The sequence below is a fragment of the Arvicanthis niloticus genome, chromosome 13 (assembly GCF_011762505.2).
Source record: "Arvicanthis niloticus isolate mArvNil1 chromosome 13, mArvNil1.pat.X, whole genome shotgun sequence".
NCBI classification, from domain to species: domain Eukaryota; kingdom Metazoa; phylum Chordata; class Mammalia; order Rodentia; family Muridae; genus Arvicanthis; species Arvicanthis niloticus.
The window spans coordinates 17125028-17146312 of record NC_047670.1 but is presented as its reverse complement, the minus strand read 5'-3'; the positions used below and the strand labels follow the sequence as shown (position 1 = coordinate 17146312).

Below are 21285 nucleotides of genomic sequence, written 5' to 3'. Positions count from 1 at the left end.
TATGATGAGGCATTGTGCTTAATCTCTCCAAATGGACTTTTGTGCTTATGAATGGCTTAGAGAATTCTTTGTACATTTATGATATTTCAGAGTAGCCAGGCCTAGACTTAGCTAATGTTAAAATCACTTTGGCTGCTTAAAGTTTTGAGTTGGCAGTATAATCATATGGGATGAAATTTCTGGATAACAGTGGTCTTCCAAGTAAGTCTCTTAACTCTTGAGCTATCGCTCTAGGCTCTAGTCTCAACAGAACTTGGTATTTTTTTTTTTACTATAATTATTATTAATTTGGTTCATCTTAGATGTTAGAACATAATGTGTTTATTGCCAACAGAAACTGCGCAGTGCTGGGACTGTCTCTCATTCACAGTGTCAGGCTCAGGGCAGGCCACTTAAACTCAGTAGGTGTTTGTTTACTTGTGATTCTGAGTCCTAATGAGCTCCTGCCCTAGCCTGCTTCCACCATGATCCCTTCAGCACATTTCCCTAGGAACAGTCTTTTAGCTGCAGGGTTCGGAAGTGGAGAGACTGATCCCTGAGTGGATGAAACTGGGAGATTTTACCACACTGTAAAGTGATACTGTTTTCCAGTCTATTTGATTAACCCTTTTTTTGGGGGGGGTGGGTGGGTAATTATCAAAGTATTTAGAAAATTACTTATGCTGTTGCACCACCAGCTGAACTTGGGGTGTATCCTTCAGAGTGTCATCTTACAGGATAACTAACACTCCTTTGGTATGCTTTAAAGAACCTATTCTAAAAGATGGTGTGTGTGTGTGTGTGTGTGTGTGTGTGTGTGTGTGTGTGTCTACAGATGCATGTGGAGACATCTTTCTAAATAGCTTTTCATCTTAATTCTCTGAAGATAGGATTTTTCACTGAGCAGGAAGTGTGCTGCTGGCTAAACTGGTTGGTCAACAAACTTCCAGCTTCCGTCTGTGTCTGGTCTTCAATGTGAATTAGCAGGCACATGCTGCTATGCTTGGCTTTTTATATGGTTGCTAAGGATTTGAACATAGGTCCTCATGTTTTCTTAGCAACTGTTCTTACCTATTGGGCAGTGTCTCCGGACCTTTAAGAAGTGGATGGGGTGGAGCTGGGGAGAGATATAGATAGCCCAGTGGTCAAGGGCACGTGCTCTTCTTCCAAAGGATTTTGGTTTGATTCTCAGCACCTATAGGATGGCTTGCAGCCATCTGTAACTCTAGTTCTAGAGGATCACACACCCATGTTTGGCCTCCCAAGGTACCAGGCCTGCATGTGGTATACTTACATACATTTAGGCAAAACACTCATACATAAAATTAATAAACTCTTTAAAGTTGTTTTTGAAAAAAGAAAAATCGAGGACCTCACTATTTTGAAATAATATAGGGTTTAGAGTAAAGACATGTGTATTTATCAATATGTAGTTTGTAAAGTGGCTTTTTGTTTTATTTTTTTTTGTTGCTTGTTTGTTTTTTACCTTTTTTTTTCCTTTCTTTCCTTTTTCCTTTTTAGAGTTTGCCGAACAAGGGCAAGAGTGTGCATAGTGCTGTGGAGGGATCATTGGACTCGAGAGAAGTGCTGTCTTCTTGGAGTTCAGCGTGATTGGTTTTCCTAGCTGAGTTAGCGGTGGCTCTGGGGTTACAGCTATCCTGCTAGGCTGAGCAAGTGTGCTGGATACAAGAACTGGGACAAGATGAGGAGGTTTGGATTAGAGATTGCTGCTGAGGAGACAGGATTAGGAACATTATGTGAGGGCAACAACTAACTCAACAACCCCAGTTTTCACAGGCTGAGAGCTCAAACATAGGCTGAGTAGCAGCGGCTTCCTGTCTGCAAGGAGGCCTTATTCTGGCTGTTTCCAGATCCTCAGATTCCTTCCAGACCTCAGGGCCTAAACTGGGCCATATTTGGCATTTGGCTTGGCAACCAGTTTAAGCTAGTGTGTAGCAGATTTGAAGTTCAGTAGAGCATGCAATATAAGGATGAAAAGTAGTTTACAATATTGATGTAATAGCCACTACTTATTGAACATTTAAATGACTGACTCTGTCCAAGATACATTATAAGAATTACCTCTAATCATTCTATAAGCACCTCTACCAGACAGGTGGGTTACATTCCCACTTAACAGATGAGACGGTTTTTAAGATCTGTAAAGTTAAAAAAACAGGCCAAAGTAACAGTTGGGTTGGCCCTGGAGCAGGCTTGCTTTGTATTGCTGAACACTCCTGTCTGTCTGTCCTTCATAAGACCTGGGGACATTTCAAAGACAAAAAGCTGCTATTTGCCCTGTTTAATAAGGTCATCAAGAAGCCAGCCTGTAGTTCTGAGAAGCGTTTCAGACTTAACAGTCTGATGGAGTTTTGGTCAGGTGGACTGACAGTCTCATCATAATCCCCTGAACAGTCAGATTTCATTTCAGGTATTTTATTGTGGCTTATGGTTTATGTCAAGGATAAGAGTTTTTAAATATTATGAAGTAGTTTATTTGTAAGTAAAATTAAAACTGGGTCTGGAATGATTAGAACACATTATCTGCAATTGGCGAACACTTTCCTGTGGCAGAGGCTGCAAGCATATAGACTGGACCGGGTGTGTGAGCATTGCCTGTGTGCTACACTCTTGGACTAGAGCTCTGAAGTGGTCTTGTCCTGTTGACAGGGTTTGGTTCCTGTATTGTATAGTTCACTGTTTAAAAATAAAGTTAACTTGAGAGTAGTGGCACCTTCAGTGCCAGCCAGCATTCAGGGCACAGAAGCACCTGGATCTCTGAATTTGAGGCCTGTCTGGTCTAGCTACACAGTGAGTTCGTGGTCAGCCAGAGCTATCCCAGTGAGGCCCGACCTGCCTCAGGGAAGGAGGAAGAAGAAAGAAGTGAGATGAGGCAGGATTTATAAAGTTATCAAAAAATAACACGTAAAAAGGCCACATCTTTGACCTTTTTGTCTGTCTGGCGTAAAAAGGCCATATCTTTGACTTTTTTGTCTGTCTGGCATGAGTTTTCTTTGCCTTTTCCTGTTTTGAGTGGAGCTGAAAATAACATGGTTGATTTTAGTTTAAGGGAAAATGACTCATTTTTGTGTGTTGGTACTCCTTCTCCCACAGTGTCTCTGGATTTGTGCCTTCTTGGCTTACATTATCTGAGGCACTAAGTAGGAATTTCTAATAGTAGAAATTAGATTTGGGGAAGAAATTATTTGTGTTGTAAAGAAGTTACTTTATTTCTTTATTGTAGTTTGTAGAAGGTTTTTATGACCCACATTTTGTTGTTTTCATAAAAGTCTTCAAGGTTGTAATTAGAAACCTTTTAGAGGTGAAAAGATGAACATTTGCAAGCTCGCTTCATAAAGTATTCACAGTGCATACTTAGAAGCATCTTTTCATCTTGATGTATCTTGAGGTTAAGTATCTTATGTCATTTACATTAAGGGACAGTCTTTTCTAAGTTGGCATTTGTCATCTTCCTAAGTGGTAAAGCAAATTTAAATCCTGCTTGTGAGTGGTGATTCAGAAGTAGTGGCACTGAAGGTGCCACTACTCTCAAGTTAACTTTATTTTTAAACAATAAACTATACTACTAGACTGGGAGTTTCTCTCTAAAAGCTATCATTTGTGTGACGGGGGGTCCTTGAAGAGTAACGTCAGATTCAGATATTTGTTACTACTCGACATTGTTCTTTTTGGGGAGTCAAGGAATTAGATGGGTTAGAATGATGTCAGACAAACATAAAGAGAGGAAATGTGGACAGGCTTGTGGGGATTTGAAGCCTGCTATCAGATTACACACCACCAAGGAAATAGCCTTTTCCAGAGCAGGGGCGGTCCTTTCCTATTAGCTGGCTCCACACCAAAAGCAGCGAAGGGCATCTCTGGTCACTGCTGTAGTTGTGTGAGCTAGCTGCTCTGCACCCTCACCCCTCTTTGTTCTTGATACTGGCTGCCTTGGAAACTGGTAATGGCCTCAACTCTAAGATTTGCCTGCTTTGTCTCCCTGGTGGTGGGATTAAAGGGGTGTGCCACTGTGCCCGGCCTTTGAAAAGTTTTTAAAGTGCATAGCCAGGTTATTTTGGTTGGGGTGTGTGTGTGTGTGTGTGTGTGTGTGTGTGTGTGTGTGTGTGTTTGCTCATGAGAAGATGGATAATGATTTTTGCAATTGTGTTATTTTAAAGATTTCATTTATTGATTGGTTTAACTGTGTGTACCTGTGCATGCTTATGTGTGGTGTGTAGGTATATTTGCATAGGTGTGTGGTTTGGTGTGTGATGTGTGTGTCTGTATGAAGACACTTTAGACAGGAACGTATAGCTAGAATGTTCACAGTGAGATGAGATAGGAAAGGCAAACTGCAGATGTCTGTGGGAGAAAGTTAGGACCGCCAGGAAACATTGCCAGTCAGTGGTGTCTGAGTTAGACACAGCCTCAGTAGGAATGGCTCAGGGAAAGGTGCTGAAGGCAAACCACACACTCTTCCTCCAGTAAGTGATTGCTGGTAGATGTGAGACCCGAGCAAGCTCTCCTCCCTTACAGCTCCACATGTGTGGGCAGCAGCACCCGGAGAGGGTGCCATGTGAGGAATTGCCTTCTGTCCCTGAGAGCCAAAGCTTCAGGGATATATCTCCATGTTCTTCAACAAGAACGACCTATGGAATGTAACTGCATGTGGGCTGTGTCTGGATGTTTAGAGGTCTGGTATGTGGCAGGAAGGAAGCGGGTTTAAGAACTGAAGAACCTCACTATGTACTGTGCCTAAGTAGGGTAGGATCTGTGAAAGTTACCTTTGAAATCTAATGTACCTTGGGGAAAGTGGGACAGGCTCCGTGGGTTTTCCAGAGTAATAGTAATGATAGCTCCTAACAGGTACTATTGTCCGTTTGCCACTTAAAGATTCCAGTCTCTGCATCTGACAATTATGTGTAAAAGAACAAACAGGCACTGAGTTGGAATATGGATACATCTTTAGGATTGAACAACACAGCAGAAAGGGTTGCTATAGGCTTATTGCCAACCTGCCCAGCTGTGTTCTCACCACCTCACAGGCTTCCCTGTCTGCTGCTGTTGTTTTCGAGTTATTGAAACATTTATATATATGCAAGTGAGCAGCTTTAGGGTTTTTTCTTTTTTTAAAAAGAGATGTTACTGTTGTGTAACTGTTATTAGAAGAAATCTAGCTTGTGACTCCAAGTGTTGAAACTTGTCCACTGAGCTCCATTACATACAGTAGACAGTGTGGTTCCATAAGGCACACAGGTAGCAGCCGTGGGAGTGGTATGTCCCGGCCTGCGCAGGCACAGATCTGTGCTTTGGCCTGCAAAAGGGAGCAGAGGCTCCTTTAGAGCACACTTGTGTTTGAGGCTTTTCTGGTCGACAAGTGATGTTTCCACGCCATGCACACAGGTTCTCTCTGCACTCCAGTTCCTTCAATTTCTGATATTCACATACTGTCAGAATGTCTTTTGACATAGCAGTCGTATGTCATACTCCCCACCCCCCAAAGACTGGCCTCATACTCACAGAGCCTGTCTTCTGAGTTCTGATATTAAAGGTGTGCGCTACCATGCCTGGGTTAAGCTACAGGTTTTAGAAATGAGTTTTCCATTGGGCGTTTGCTCAGAGCTCAGGAAACAGCTCTCTACCACTGGTGTTTGTTACATAAATGCTACAAGCCTCATTGTCCTGTCTGGATGTGGGGTTAGTGTTTATTACTGGAGCTGCTGATGGCTTAGAAAGGGAAAGAAAGGAATTGCAATGCCTGCTTGTGATCGTTAAGAATTGCTCGGTGTGTTACTGTTGGGGAGCAGCCCAGTACTGGTGCAGGTCCACTGGAGCCATCTTGTTTGCGCGTGACCAGTACAGGGTTTATTAACACTTGGCTTTTATGTTTGAAGGTTACGGGAAGTTTCAGAGAAGCTGAACAAATACAATTTGAACAGGTAAAACTTTTACGCTGCTTTAATTTTAGCCATTTTTCATGGTGTTGGGATGGATGTGCTATAGCCCTACATGGAGCTGTAGTGTTCTCTTTCTTAGGGAAAGGATTCATTCTTACTCTAATGTGATTAATATAATTTATGAGATTAAGAATTAGATTACATTGAGACTCTTTTGAGATGTATGTAGCCCTGGCTGACATGGTATTTGATGTATAGATCAGGCCTTGAACTCCCACCACAGAGACTCACCTGTCTGTTTTGGGATTAAAGGTGTGTACTACCATATCTCTACTGTTTCTGTCAAAGTTAGGCTCCTTTATAATTATAGTCTCCAGTGGTGCTGATTCTTTAACAGTTGGGTATACCACGCAGCTGTAGTGATTACGGTAGGTATCAGTCATTTTTATTTACTGCTTTAAAATTCCACCAGGAAGTAGTTCTTTTTGTGTACAATTAAAAGAACAGTTTTACTTATGCTTTTTGCTTGTTCCCTAGCCACCCGCCTTTGAATGTACTGGAGCAGGCTACTATTAAACAGTGTGTTGTGGGACCCAATCACGCTGCGTTTCTTCTTGAGGTAAATTGTTCACCATAAGGTAGAGAGATGAAAATTAAACTGTGCATCAGTTTCTAGTCAAGGGAAGGTACTGAGAGTTAGTTTTTTCCCCAGTTTTCTTTTGCGTAAATTCACTGGCCTAGAGAATCGGGTGTAAATGATTTACTCTATCTTGAAACTAGTTAATAGCTGCATGGGAAGACTCCTGAATGTAGTTATTATATAATTTTACTCTGAATTCTGCCAGGCTGTATTGTTATAAGGGAATCTTTATAGCCTTTTATTACTGTGTGTTACACTCTCCCACCTATGTATGTGTATCTTCTGGAGGGGACTTCTTTGTTTTCCAAGTTGACAGTAACAGGCAGAATCTGCTTATTGAATAAATCTCTTGCAAAATTTAACATGTTCTTTGTTTGTTTTTGCTTTTAGGATGGCAGAATTTGTAGGATTGGCTTTTCAGTACAACCAGACAGACTAGAATTGGGTAAACCTGATAATAACGATGGGTAAGACATTGTTTTTTGTTTGCTTAGTGTGTGTGTATGTGTGTGTGTGTGTTTTTATGGTGTTGACGATCAAACAGAGAACGTAGTATATAGTAGACAAGTGCTTTCCCATCGAGCTACATCCTTATCCTATATTTTGTAATTAATATAGTATGCATTGAACCCTTAGAAGGTATTACAGAAAACCAAGGTTTTGATCTTCCTTATCTTCAAGCGATTAAAAAAAGGCATAGCAGAAAAATCATGTTTAAAATACAGTGAAATAAATGGTTAGGTTTTTTTTTTTTAAGTTTTTTTTTTAAGTTTTTTTATTATTTATTTATTTATTTATTTATTTATCTTAAATTGATTACTGTTGATAGCTGGGAAGTAGACCCATGTCCCTAAGCATGGTAGGGAAGCATTGTTTCACCAACCTATATTCCTAATTCTGGAGTTTAATTTTTAAGCAAGTCATAGTTTATTGATAGCGCTGACATTTAAGTTGCAGAGGAGTTAATTGGCATGGCACCTGGGGATCCTAAGTTATAAGAAGGATGGTACTACATGCTAGGTCAGTGCAGTGGCTGGCTATGGTGCAAGATGGCACAGGCCTTGCTCTGCTCTCAAAGTAGGTGTTGACCTTGTGTGCTTCAGAGGTTCTGTGGCTTTGGCTTTCTAGTAGCTGGTATATAGGTGTGTGCTTGTATGCTTCCTTGACTGAAATGACTTTACATATCATGTTTCTCTCTGATAGTTAGAAATCGAGGAACTCGTTTTGAAAGCAATAAAGTTTTTCCCCCCCTTCAAATTTTGGTCTTTAAAAATTATAGTGCATTAACGGATGATGCTTTATAAGACTTGAATTCTGCTTGGTTCTTTCTAAGAAACACATGACTAATTTTAAAATATAAAGAAAATTTACTATTTACTATGTTTTATTTATATTTGAAATCTGAGCAGTTTCTACTGGGGAGGAGTGCAAGCTCAGCTGGTGCCATGTCAGTCTGCACAGCCAGGATTTGGGAGGCTGATGCCCTGCAGAGCAGGAGGCCTGGAGCTGTGCTCCCAATGGCTGTCGTGTGATGGTTTTCTCTTGATTTTCCCTAGGTCAAAACTGAACAGCAGCTCTGGGACAGGGAGGACTTCTAGGCCAGGAAGGACAAGTGACTCCCCGTGGTTTCTCTCAGGTTCCGAGACTCTGGGCAGACTGGCAGGCAATACTCTGGGGTAAGTTGGTCCAGTTGCAGATGTCCTGGTCTGTGCTGTGACTGAGCACATCAGTATTATCTTAGTGGCAGGGTCAGAGCTAGCTCATTGTGCCCCCCATGATAAAAATAATCAGTGCAAACCAATTATAGAATCCAGATTTCACAGTGTCACTCACGGGTGGGGTGTCATTTGAGAGTTTAAAGTTTGTATTTGGCCATTAATTATGAATTATAGAAATCTAATATTACTTCTTTTTGATATCAAAATCTGGTTGTGTGTGTGTGTGTGTGTGTGTGTGTGTGTGTGTTTAAAACAGCAGCAACAAGAAACCCAAACATACCCCCCCCCATCATTTTATGTGAAGTTTATATACTGTCAAGCCATTTTCAAATTCTAGGCATGTGCTTTTATTCATTTTATACTCTGCTTCATTTTTTTGGAATTTGAGATTGGGTCTATCTACATAGCCCTGGCTGTCCTTTACTTCCTATGTAGACCAGGCTGGCCTCAAAGTCCCAGAGATTTGGTTGCCTCTGCCTCCCAGTTTCTGGGATTAAAGATGTACAGTACCATGTCCAGCTATACATCAGTTCCTCAATGACCAGAATTTCTGAAAACACCTGGTTAATGATTAGAAGAGCCTGTTCAGTCAAATTATGTGGTATTCAGAGGCTGATAAAAATAATTAAATGCAGTTGAAATTGCTTTAAAATAAAGAGAGAAAAAAATTATATATAGTGTGAACTGGTAGGCAAAATAAAAGTTAGATATAAGAGTTGTCTTAAGGTTTCCATTACTGTGACGAGAGACCGTGACCACAGCAACTCTTATAAAGGCAAACATTTAATTGGGGCTGGCTTATAAGAGTTTCGGAGATTTAGACCATTATCATCCTGACAGGAAGTGTGGCAGCATGCAGGCAGACATGGTGCTAGAGGAGCTGGGAGTTCCACGTCTTGATCCAAGAGAGCCAGGTGGAGACTGTGTCACACTGGCTAGACTTGAGCATCTGTAAGACTCAAAGCCCGCCTCAACAGTGACACTCTTCCTCTAAGAAGGCCACACCTCCTAATAATGTCATTCCCTGGGCCCAGCATTTAAACACATGAATCTGTGGGGCCATTCCTAGTCAAATCACCACAAGAATTGAGATTTCAAAATTCTTAATTTATATGTCTTTATTCTGAACTAAATTACTTCCAGGTTAGAAGAAGTTCGTTTGTCTTGGTTAGGTACAATCTTAAGATTGCTTTGTGTGTCCTTTAGTTTAGGGACAGGAAACACAACCGGAGCTTTAGTGAAACATCTTTTTATATTTTGCAGAGAGGAGGACCAAACCCATGCCTTGTATATTACAAGCAAATGCTTTCTTTCTGGCCTACATATTCACAGCCCCAATGCATATAGTGTGTTAAAGAATTCTGGGAATAACATAAGAACAAAATGACTCCATCTGATAAACCTGGAATAGTACACTTATGTAATAAGAAAGTAACTGTTACGTATAGTATGCATCGAATAATACTTTGCTCAAAGATAAACATTTCTTTGTTGAGTTGGGGCTTTTTCAGGGCAATTCCAGAGCTATGGCTGAGTTGTACTGACAATGTTTGCCTCCTGAGTGCTGGGATTAAAGGTGTGGGCTATCAGGCCCAGCCTAAGTGCACTAATCCTGATTTATCCTCATACTTTTGCTCATTGATTTTAATATTGTGATGATTGTGTATGTCAGTTATTGTAGCAGTGGTCATCTTAGGACTGTAGTGCTCCTTTTAGAGTTCTTTTCCTTTGTGGTTTTTGTGTTCCACAGTTTTGTGGACTAAAGATTACTGGATTGCTAGCTGCTGCTTATTCCATTAATAAGTTCTTATAATTTATACTGGGAGATAGCTCAAAAATTTCCTATTGTTTTTGTTAATTTATTTCATACCAGGTTGGAAGGAAGAGCCCATCTATCTGGGAGAAGAGAGTTTGTGTTTAATAGTTAGGCTAAAAAAGGGTCTGAGACTGTCAAAAATCTGTTATTTTTATTTAACAAGTAAGGTAGGCATAAGCTTCTTTTAATTGGCTTGAGCGCTGTAGTGCTTTAGGATTTCATCTGAACTGACACACCTTGGCCTTTGGAGTGTAAAAGCTGAGCTGTATTCACCTGCTCAGACAGGAGAGCATCACCAGGTGTTTTCCTCTAGCGTTCTCTGCCTACTTTTTTGAGGCCGGGTCTCTTTCCAGGTACACTTGGACAGAAAGTTTCTTTGGTTAATGTGTTTCTTTTAGACTCATTGGCATGGTTCTCCCACGGTCTGCACGTGTGTGGGTGTGTGGATGCTAAAGGTCTGTGTCAGGCCTTTTCCTCAGTCACTCTTGTCTGGCGAGTCTGCAGCAGGGCACTGGACTGGGCTCATTTACTTATGGAGGAGAGCCGAGAAAGTCTGGGATCCTCTGATTTACGAACTCAACCGTCTGCCCTGGCCTGCCCCTTCCCTTTGGTTTTGGGTAGGGTCTCACTGTTATGTAGTCCAACCTGGACTTCAGTATCTCCTGAGTGTGATTACAAGGAAACACTACCATGCCCCCCTCTCTGTGTGTAAATATTAAACAAGGTGGAAATAATATTATATTTATTATTTAATATACATATTAAATAATAAATATAATATTATTTTTATTTATATTTAGATTAATTATATATATTTTGTTTTTTGTTTTTTGTTTTTTGAGACAGGGTTTCTCTGTGTAGTCCTGGTTGTCCTGGAACTCACTCTGTAGACCAGGCTGGCCTGGAACTCAGAAATCCGCCTGCCTCTGCCTCCCAAGTGCTGGGATTAAAGGTGTGCACCACCACTGCCTGGCAGTGAATTTATATTTTATTACAAAGTTTAGATAGTTTTTAAAAAAAGCTTGTTCCAGAATTTAAACTAGATAGCTAATGAACAAGAATGAGACTCAAATGACTTTAAAGAACGAATGGTTTAAAAAATTAATTTTACAAATTCTTCAATATTTAGAAGCCGTTGGAGTTCTGGAGTGAGTGGAAGCGGAGGAGGCTCCTCTGGTCGGTCGTCTGCTGGAGCCCGTGATTCCCGACGACAGACTCGAGTTATTCGGACTGGACGGGATCGGGGGTCTGGACTTCTGGGCAGTCAACCCCAGCCAGTTATTCCAGCATCTGTCATTCCTGAGGAACTGATTTCACAGGTGTGTGCTTTGAGAACCTTAACTATGAAGGCAGGCGAGGGCGAGCTGGTGCTGAGCTGCATCGTCAGGACTCCTAAGGGCTGAAAAATGGATTTTTTTCTTTGTCAATTTAGAATATTAACTTCAGTAAATCAGAGAAAATTAGCGTAACACTATTCTTTGTTTATTTTAGGCACAAGTTGTTTTACAAGGCAAATCAAGAAGTGTCATTATTCGAGAACTTCAGAGAACTAATCTTGATGTCAACCTTGCTGTAAATAATTTACTGAGCCGGGATGATGAGGATGGAGATGATGGTGACGACACAGCCAGTGAATCTTACCTGCCTGGAGGTTGGTGCCTGCTCTCCCGCTGCTCCTGCCTGGGGTGCTCTTTTGCCTGAGGTCAGGAGTTTATAGCTGATGATGATTGTCATTTGGAAGCTATACAGTTTGATTCTAATGTCCCATTTAAGGGGAGATATTTCTATTCGGTGGATTTGATTTGATCCTAATTAAGATATGATGGCATTGCATAGATTTATCCACGGCTGACATGTAGGATGTTGTACTTCCTGAACTGCATTTATTTTCATCTGTATTTCTCTGATGTCATCAAGTATCATATCCTAAAAGTGCTCTTTAATAAGTAAGTAGCACCTATAGCATCAGGCACGCTGTTCCATTCTTAAGGTCTGTTTCTAATGTTCATTTTATTTCCTAGATCTTGGGGGACACTCCCTCTCCCAGGTCTGTGGTTTTAATGTATTTTAATTTTTAGAGATCTTTTAGTGGTCTATGATTGTATTATCAGTAGATGCTTCATTTATATTTATTTGTTTTTAATTGTAGAAGATCTTATGTCTCTTCTTGATGCTGACATTCACTCTGCCCACCCAAGTGTCATTATTGATGCTGATGCCATGTTTTCTGAGGACATTAGCTATTTTGGTTACCCTTCTTTTCGTCGTTCATCGCTCTCTAGGCTAGGCTCATCTCGAGGTAATTTTGCATTTATTTCTTCTTGATTGTGGGCTGGCTATCTGGAAAGCTAGGGTGAAATTGCACAGCAGTGGTTTGGGGTGCTTAGATTTTAACATTGTAACACATAGCAGAGCTGAGGTTTGTTAAGTCTGTTTTTCCTGTGGGGATAGCTATTGAACTACAAATGGAGTTCTAGTTTTCAGCAACATTCAGCATTCAGAAAAATAAACTTTTTAACTTGATTAAAACCATGCAGTCATGCTCATTTTAAATATTGAATAGATGTGATAGTGAAGTATGAAAAACTTATTAAATGGAAAGATAGATATGTTATTCATGTGCTATTTATATAACCCCGAAATCTTTAAAAGCCATATAGTGCAGATTTTGAGCCACTTAAGCCAACCTCTGATAGGCTTATGTAAGCTTTTAGTTTACATTATGATTCTGAGTGAGTTAGCTTGCTTATCCATCCATCCATCCATCCGTCCGTCCGTCCGTCCGTCTGTCTGTCTGTCTGTCTTTGCTTTCCAGAGTTCAAAACTGCTTTATCTAAATAATAGACAAAATAAGCTATAGTTACCAGTTATTAGTAAGCTAGAACAGATGCCATGTTGTGCTAAGGCTGGTCTTGCTTACATATACTTGGTACTTAGGAGTTGAGTTTTAAAAATAACACACCTGTGGACTGTGAAGTGAACATGTAGTAGCTGGAACTTTTTAAGGTAAATGCACATTTAAATTGCTTTATTTGTGGTTTTTTTTTTTTTTTTTTTTTTTTCTTTTCGAGACAGGATTTCTCTGTGTAGCCCTGGCTGTCCTGGAACTCACTTAAATTGCTTTAAAACTGTCAGTTATCAAATTTTTAAATATTTATTTTCTAACATTTGTAACTCTTAAATACCCATTTCTTAAGTTATTCTATGTAGATATTTTTAATTTGAATCATAAGGAATAGCTAGACCCCACTTTGACCTTGGCAATATGGCAGGTTTTTTTGATGTTTTAGTGGTGTTGGGGGCTGTAAACCAAAGCCTCTCCCTGTCTGTGGAGTGCTTTACCTTGAGCTGCAGGTCTGGCCTCAGGTGCACTGCTGTTGTGGGCTTCAGCTGTGGATTGTCTCTCATCTGTATTCTCAAAATCCTGGAACGTTTATCTTTACCATATTAATATTTTATTTATTATTTATTTATTTTTTAGTTTTTCAAGACAGGGTTTCTTTGTGTAGCCCTGGCTGTCATTGAAATCAGAGCTCCCAGCTTCCCCTGCCTCCCGGGGCAGGAGAGGAAGGTGTGTGGCACCACGCCTGACTAGTTTGACAATTTTAAAAAGTAACTTTCAAACAACTGTAAATGTGGCTGTGGCTTTATATAATTTGAGGTCAGTTTTTAGGAAAGTATAAAAAGACTTCTACAAAATTTTCTCTCCCCTTAAAAAAAAAGTCTGTTCCTTAAAACATTTTAAACACTTTATTTATAAAACCATTCTGTAAATTTATCTTTAACAAGGACTTGAGTTATCAAAAGTTTGTATCCTAACATATTTATAGCCAACTTATTTAAGATTTTCTGTTTCTTCACTTCAGAGTCAAACCTTGAGGATTTATTTTTCGTGCCTTAGTTGGGATTTCTGCTACTGATGTAGAACACTAGGACCAACAGCAGGAGGAGAGGGAGGAGAGGGAGGAGAGGGAGGAGAGGGAGGAGAGGGAGGAGAGGGTTTATTTCAGATTACACTACTATCAGAGAAGTCAGGCCCAGAACTCAATCAAGCAGGGCTGAAACCTGGAGGTAGGGGCTGAAGCAGGGGACATGGAGGGTGCTGCTTTCTTTCTGGTTTGTTTCCCAGGACTCTTTCAGCTTTCTTTCTTACAGCACCCAGGACTGTACCTACCTGGGATGGCACCACCCTCAGTGGGCAGCGTCCTTCCACATCAACCACTATTTAGGGAAAATTCTCTATGGGGTCATTTTCTCTTTCCAGATGACTCTAGCCTGTGTCAAGTTGACATAAAAACTAGCCAGCCCAATTTGCTTATATGTATTTAATGCTTTGAAATTCTAATTTATGAACTTTTAAAATGTATAAATCAAAGAACCTTATACTGAATAGTTTTAGGGAATATACGAGATATGAAATAGTAATTTCATATGAATAATAAAATTCCAGATCTTTAAATCCATTAAGAAATGCCCACCAAATCAAACTTAAGAGTAAACCTTCTAAAAACATTGGACTGCCTCTACATAGTTTCAAAAAATATTGGTTTATAATTTTCCTGTAGTCATTTGAAGGGCTAATGTTTGAATGTTGCCTGTCAGCCTAGTTAGATACTGACTGTGCATTTTTCGTAGATAAAGTGCTGTTAGCTGCGTCCTGCAGGGTGTGGACTAGAGTGGCTTACTTTTATCCCACTGGTGTGACCCGATTGCATACCAGTTCTCCTTCTTCCCTTAGAGAGAGACTCTGAGCTTCTGCGGGAACGGGAGTCTGTCCTACGGTTACGGGAGCGACGGTGGCTTGATGGAGCCTCGTTTGATAACGAAAGGGGCTCTACCAGCAAAGAGGGAGAGCCAAACCCGGATAAGAAGAACACGCCTGTTCAAAGTCCAGTGTCTTTGGGAGAAGACTTACAGTGGTGGCCTGATAAGGTATTTGGGAAAAGTTTATACCTTTTCATTAAAGTAGAGTACTAACAACCATTTCCTCCAAGAAAACGCTTCTGTTTTGTTGTTTGAGATTTTTATAGGACTGTTGAACACAGGCATCAGTTTTAAAGTGCCCGTCTGCCCTTGGTTTAGAAGCAGAGCACTAGAGATCTTCTGGTGTGTTCCGGAGCCAGGCACCACGGGTGTTGCTTGATGAAATGAAGCAGGGTTGGGGTGGTAGTCTCAGCAACACAGGAACATTTAAAACCTCCAGGGCATCTTCCTGCTGATGATCACTTTAATAACTATTACATTCTTTGGTAGACATTGACTTTGCCAGGCTTAAAATGTCAAGTGGAACCTAATTTCTACAGGGCAAGCTCTAGTCACTGATGCTGGGTGCATGTAGGGACGGGATGAGCTCTATGGATTTCCACTTTCTGAAGGTTTCTGACAGACCTTGTGATGATAAGGTGGTAGACAAAGTAGTAGGCCATATGGGAGTGGGGGAGGGGCGGAGTGCCAGGTAACTAGAACCTAGATTGGTGAAATTGATTTGGATATTTATAGATCCGTCTCTGTGAGAAATGGAGTCTGTTGATGGCATGTATGTTCCATTGTCCTGAGTGTCATCTTCACAGGCTTTTTGAGAAAGCCATGGATTTCTTGCATTAAAAACAATGCCCTCCTTCCCTCCCTGTTTCCACAGATGACTGAGTGGGGCTTAATTCTTAAACATAAATGAACTGGATTTTTGGTACACACCTCTAATTCTGGTGTTTGGGAAGCAGGAGAATCAGGTCATCCTGGGTCACATGAGACCCTGTCTTAAGGAGGGGAAAGGGCATCGGTGCAACTTGGAAGTTAATCACTAGCAGATAGAGTGTGACCTGAATTTATTTTTCATTTCTTTGAATTCAAATTTGGAAGGATATTAAAACTTCAATATCTTATGTTTTTTTAAAATAGTTACCAATCTTAATACAATTAATGTGCTTTTGCTTACATAGTCTTGTGGGAAACTTGAATGAATGTGAGAGGGGTGTACACTTTAATCCTTGTCTTTGGACTGCTTTTATTGGCAGCTACCAGACTTGGCCTGAATTGTACTCTCTCAGTCCTTAACACAGCACCGGAAACATCCCGGGTTCCTTCTTGGGTGGGAGAATGTTTAAACCAATTTGCCGCTCTCCCTCTCTCCCTCTCTCCCTCCCTGCCCTTCTACCCTCCCTTTCCTTTTCCTCTTGTTTTCCTCTTCTCCCTCTTCCATTCCCATACTCCCCTCCTTTTGCCTCTTCCCTCCCCTCTCCTAACATGGATGCCTGCCATGGCTCTGGGTCTTATGTCTTTTGCTGGTTGTTAGAGCTCCGTCATGGTTTTTGCTTTCACCAGATTGTGATTTCTGAGTGAAAGGTTTGAGGGGAACACTTGAGGGGGCTTAAGGAAGTGAGCGGGCAACAGGAGAACAGGATTAGGATCCACTTGGTATTTGCTACAACTACCTTTGGTTGAGAACTGGGGCTCTGAAGAGGGTCTTGATGTAGTGGAGACTACTGTGCTCCAGCTAACCCTCCAGAACAGATGGGGAGCCCCGGGGGCCTCCTTACTCTCTGTGTCACAGAGCACAGTCTGCCTTTCCCTCTGTGTCCCAGGGTTTGGCGACTGAAGCTGCTCCATAGCGGGTCTGTATTGATCACTAAACCCTTTCTCATAACCCATGGCGCACGCCTTTAATCCCAGCTCTCAGGAGGCAGAGGCAGGCGGATCTCTGAGTTCTAGGACAGCCAGGGCTATATATAGAGAAACCCTGTCTTAACCCCCCCCCCCAAAAGAAAAAAAACAAAAACAACAAAAAAAACCAAAAACCAAAACCAAATCAAGCAAAAAACCCGTCAAGTTTATTGCAAGAGACAGATTAAAACCACTGGTGCAAATTATACTCTGTAAATGTGACTTTTTTGTTATTGTGGTAAGTTTTTTTTTTTTTTTTAAATTTTGGTAGGGCTTGCATTTTATAGGTTAGTGTGTATCTACATTCTTTGCTTTATCAGCATAAGAAAAGGTAATCTTGATTTTGTATACTATAGCCACTGGAATTTTATAGCTTATGTCTCAACTATTCATTCTTTTTTTTTACTTTTTATGTGTATCAAGTATTTGCCTGCACACATTTGTGTACTATATGCTTGCTTGGTTTTCTTGGATATCAGAAGAGGGTGTTGGAAAGTCATTAGATCCTGTGAGTGCTGGGAATCGAACCTGGGTCCTTTGGAAGGATAGACAGACCTCTTAAACTTCGGAGCTGTCTCTTCTGCATATTTACTGTAAGCTTTTAAGCACTTTAGATTGATGAGAAAACTTGTCTTTGTCAATGCTCATGTGGTTTGTTAGTGCTCTGGTCAGCGGTGAAGCCAAGTGTGAATAGGATTCCTAAGGAGGAAATAGAGTCAGTTTCTTTTGAGGTCAAAAAGTAGATATCTCATTTTAATTTTAGGGAATTACCTAATTCACTCTCGTTTATTTTTTTACGTTCATCCATTTGATTAATTTATTGCATTTATCCTTGTGGATGGTTGTGTACCACAGTGCGGTGCATAGAGTTCAACAGACTATACACTCTTTCAGGAATATGTGCTAAGAGGAGATGATATCACCTTGTAAAGGGGTGTGCAACTGACAATAACCAGAATGGATAGCCAACAAAATATCCTGTTTGTCATAATAGGTATAGAATTAGAGGAAAGTACGCTAAGTGAAACAGTTAGAAACATGCATACTATGTAATTTCACTTATATGGGTAGTCTTCAGAAAAGAAAAGCCAGACATTCTGACACAGAATGAAGTCGGCCGCCATAGATCATGTGTGAATGGAAGACACAGGTGTAAAGTGGCACATGGACACACATGGCATAAACATGCTGCCTCACTTCACTAGAGGACTGTAATTAAATAAGTGGTGTCAGATAAGTCTGAGTCTGCTCAACCATGGCAACCATTTGACTGTAGTATGCTGGAATATCATGGTGAAAACTCAAAGATGTGCAGTAAATCACACATCTCTAAGTAAAACTCACTTAAACACTTTGCTTTGTCCTCTGACAAAACACACTATTTAGATTTAAAGGGTGCTTCTGTTCTTCACTTGCTAAGCTCCCAGGAAGGGCTTTGTGGTGTTTTATAGGAGGAATACAGAAGTGATGTGCAGATCAGCACTGTTAATTAGCAGTTAGAGCTCTTTCTGTTCTGGATATGTTTTCAGAAAGGTTAGGAAGGGAGAATTCGTATGTTTATTCCTAGCAGCTCTTTAAATATGAAGTCATGTGCTGTGTGTCCAGTGGGGGAGAGAGGAGGCTGGCCTGTGATAACTGCTTCTTAGACAAGTCAGCTGCTACTAAAAGATATTTATTGGCCACACTGCTTCATCCTTGCCTTGCTTTACATGTGGGTGAACATGAAAACAAAGTTTTAGAAATGGAAGCTTGTTTTGTTGACACTTAGAAATTTCTTAGAAATGTCTCTGAAATGTCAGCTTCATCCAGGCATTATGTATGGCACATGCCTATGTTCCCAGTCCTCAGGAGGAGTGCTATTTGTTCAAGGTGAATACTAGGCCAGCAAGGAGTAAAACAAGACAGGACCACAGAAAAGCAGCATTAAAAAAGGGATGTTAGGATAAGGAAGACGAGGCCGAGAACCACAGCTGACCAAATGGCACAGCAGACTCCTGATCACAGCACTGCATGCACTGCACACTGTACGTGCTCAGTGACCTTTTGGTCCCTTCCTTAGGCTGGTTAGTGCACCGTTCATCAGCATTGGTCCATAGCAGAGTTGCAGGTCGTGATCAGCCCTGCTGGCTCGGTTAGGACTTGTCTTGGTGAACAGTGGGGCCATCATGGAAGGATGTAGCAAGTCAGTTTTTAAATAAGTAAGTCATTGTATTTGCAGTTAGGATGGTTCCTTCAGGGTGGTACGATACTGGAGTCACTTGTTCATTCGCCCTGCATTTGGTTGATGTGCAATGTGTCATGATGGCCTACAGTAGGCTAGAACTCACTGAGGGGCCCCACCATAGAGTGTCATGTGTTAGCAGCATTGCTGCTAACCTGAAGGGGTGGAGAAAATTCTGTGGGGATTGAATGGGAAATGACTAATTCCATTTTAGAGTCTGGAGAAAAGCTTCACAGAGGAGCTGACATTTCCATAGTCATGCATGAATTCTGAGTCATGGAAGATCATAGTATGTTTGTAGAACAGTACATGTGCAGAACTGCTGCTGTAATTTACTAAGTAGAGATGGTAGGATGGTGTAGATTGTAGATGCTAAGGGTCAACTTCCCAAGGAACTAAGGTATTGTTCTTCAGTGACTAATGGTTCATCAGAGCCTCTAAAGAAGGTTTGTGATAAGGGTGGTGGGATTTTGTTTGTTTTTAAAGAAGTGAGTACTCTTGGAATCATGAGAGAACTAGAGTAACAGTAAAAGGAAAATCTGGTCAGGTTGAGCATGAGAAGATTGTTGGATCAAATGAGGAGACCTTAACCAAAGTATGGTCCAGAGGAAGGAAGACTTTGAGGAATTTGACAAGGAATTTGATGTTCCTTGATTAGTTGATGGACTGATGAGATAAAAGAAAGAGAAGAATGTGAAATCTACTGTAACACGGTGGCCAGTGGGCCATCAGTAGGTGAGGTCCACTATTAGGTGGTGGCCAGTGGGCCATCAGTAGGGTAGAGAGTGCAGATGATGTGGGCCTTGGGAGCTTTACCCACCAATTTGGATATGTGTCAGTTTCCACAGCTCTTCTCTGAGAAACCGTGCTCATTGTTTTGAGTGTGGCTGCCTTTTTACTTTTTTCTCAGTACCTCTCTTTCTTAACCCTTATGCTTAGGCCTATGTTAAATTATGTTTATTATATCACAGTTCTCCTTACTTTTTAAAAAATAAATGATATCAGCAGAGAATTCTATAGATAACAAGGACATCATATTTCAAAATTTGGTGAGGCTGATGGTAGAGCCTTAGGGGATAGTGGGACAGTTTGGAGGAAACGCACTGATGAAGTGGTAAGGAAATTGGAGAGAGCTGCTAGTGACTTAAAGAGAGGGCATGTAGCAGCAGGGCACAGTAGCTCTGTCATTCAGGCTAGCCTTGAGCTCTGGATTCTCCTACTTGAGCATTAGGACTAGAGGTTTATACCACCATGCATTTTATAGAGACTAGATTGATAGATTATAGGGTATCCATTTGGCAACTAGACGTACTATTGTATTCGTTTCAGAAATGTCACAAGATGAAATAGCATAACTACGAGTTCACTTTACCACGAGGCTGACGCTGAAAGACATGCCAGTTGATTGGTTGTGGGGAAAGGGGGAGAAGAAGAGGCAGTGTTTAGTGTGTGTCTGTGTATGTGTGGCCTGTAGAGAAGGTAGCGGGTCTTTGTCTAGAGATGGAGGGTGTTCAGGAAGTTAGAGAGGTGGTTTCATTGTGTAACAGCAGAGGTAAGGCTATGCCAGAAGTAGGGAGCATCCTGGACATGGGTAAATCTGATTAAGAACTTGTGCCATATGCTTTGTATAGTAGTTCCTCTGTCCCCAACCAATAGTTGTTAAAATACAGTCATCTCAGATGTGAAAATAGGTTTAGAGAAACATAATTGACCCCAGGTTGCTTTAACAAGTGGACCTAGGTTTGGATTCCCATTTGCTGACGCTGTTCAGTATATTAATTTTCCCTGAAGGATTGAGAAGTGTGAATGAGGTCGAGAGGTAAGACACACTGCAACCCTACACAAAGAGCAGGAAGAGGGCTCGGGTCAGTTCTGAAGAATTGAAATTGTATTGCGTATCATCCTTCAGGTGCCATCTGTAGGGTGACTTGAAGTGGAAGTAGTTAGAGAAGATCCAATAAGATTAAAATCAGTGATCTTTTTGTAAATTTTAAGGTATAACCTGTTGTTTGTAACTCTAAGTTAGGTCAGCAGTGTGGAGCTTATCTGACCAAATAAGATTCTGGTTTTGGAAGTTGAAGGTTTATGGACTCAGTCATTGTCTTACATTTTTAAAAAATCATATTTACAGTCATTGCTTTTTTTGTTGATATAATTGCACCCTAATTTATTGTCTATCTTTCACCTTAAAAGTTAATGAACTTTTACCACAAAAACCAGTGTCTCAGCAGGACACTTGTGGAAGTGTCCACAGGGAAGGAATGTTCCTGCTACAACCTCAGCCCTCATTTAGCACCTTCACTGAGTACTTTCTGAGGACTGTCTAGGTTACGTTACAGTGGTGAGCAAGAGCT

General features: G+C 40.9%; 1 protein-coding gene across 6 annotated transcripts in view; it reads left to right on the top strand.

Annotated features, from left to right (window-relative positions):
• The window catches only part of Ubr5 (ubiquitin protein ligase E3 component n-recognin 5), a 102670-nt gene that overhangs the window by 20644 nt on the left and 60741 nt on the right, over nt 1-21285 (top strand). For 4 of the 6 annotated variants that reach the window (XM_034516931.2, XM_034516927.2, XM_076911281.1 and 1 more), the window contains exons 2-9: nt 5874-5918; nt 6414-6495; nt 6907-6983; nt 8073-8192; nt 11180-11369; nt 11542-11701; nt 12200-12349; nt 14771-14982. In XM_034516931.2, coding sequence (XP_034372822.1) covers nt 5874-5918; nt 6414-6495; nt 6907-6983; nt 8073-8192; nt 11180-11369; nt 11542-11701; nt 12200-12349; nt 14771-14982 — 1036 coding nt within the window. The remainder of the gene's footprint in view (nt 1-5873; nt 5919-6413; nt 6496-6906; nt 6984-8072; nt 8193-11179; nt 11370-11541; nt 11702-12199; nt 12350-14770; nt 14983-21285) is intronic. The other 2 variants (XM_034516929.2, XM_034516928.2) reach the window with 1 other exon arrangement.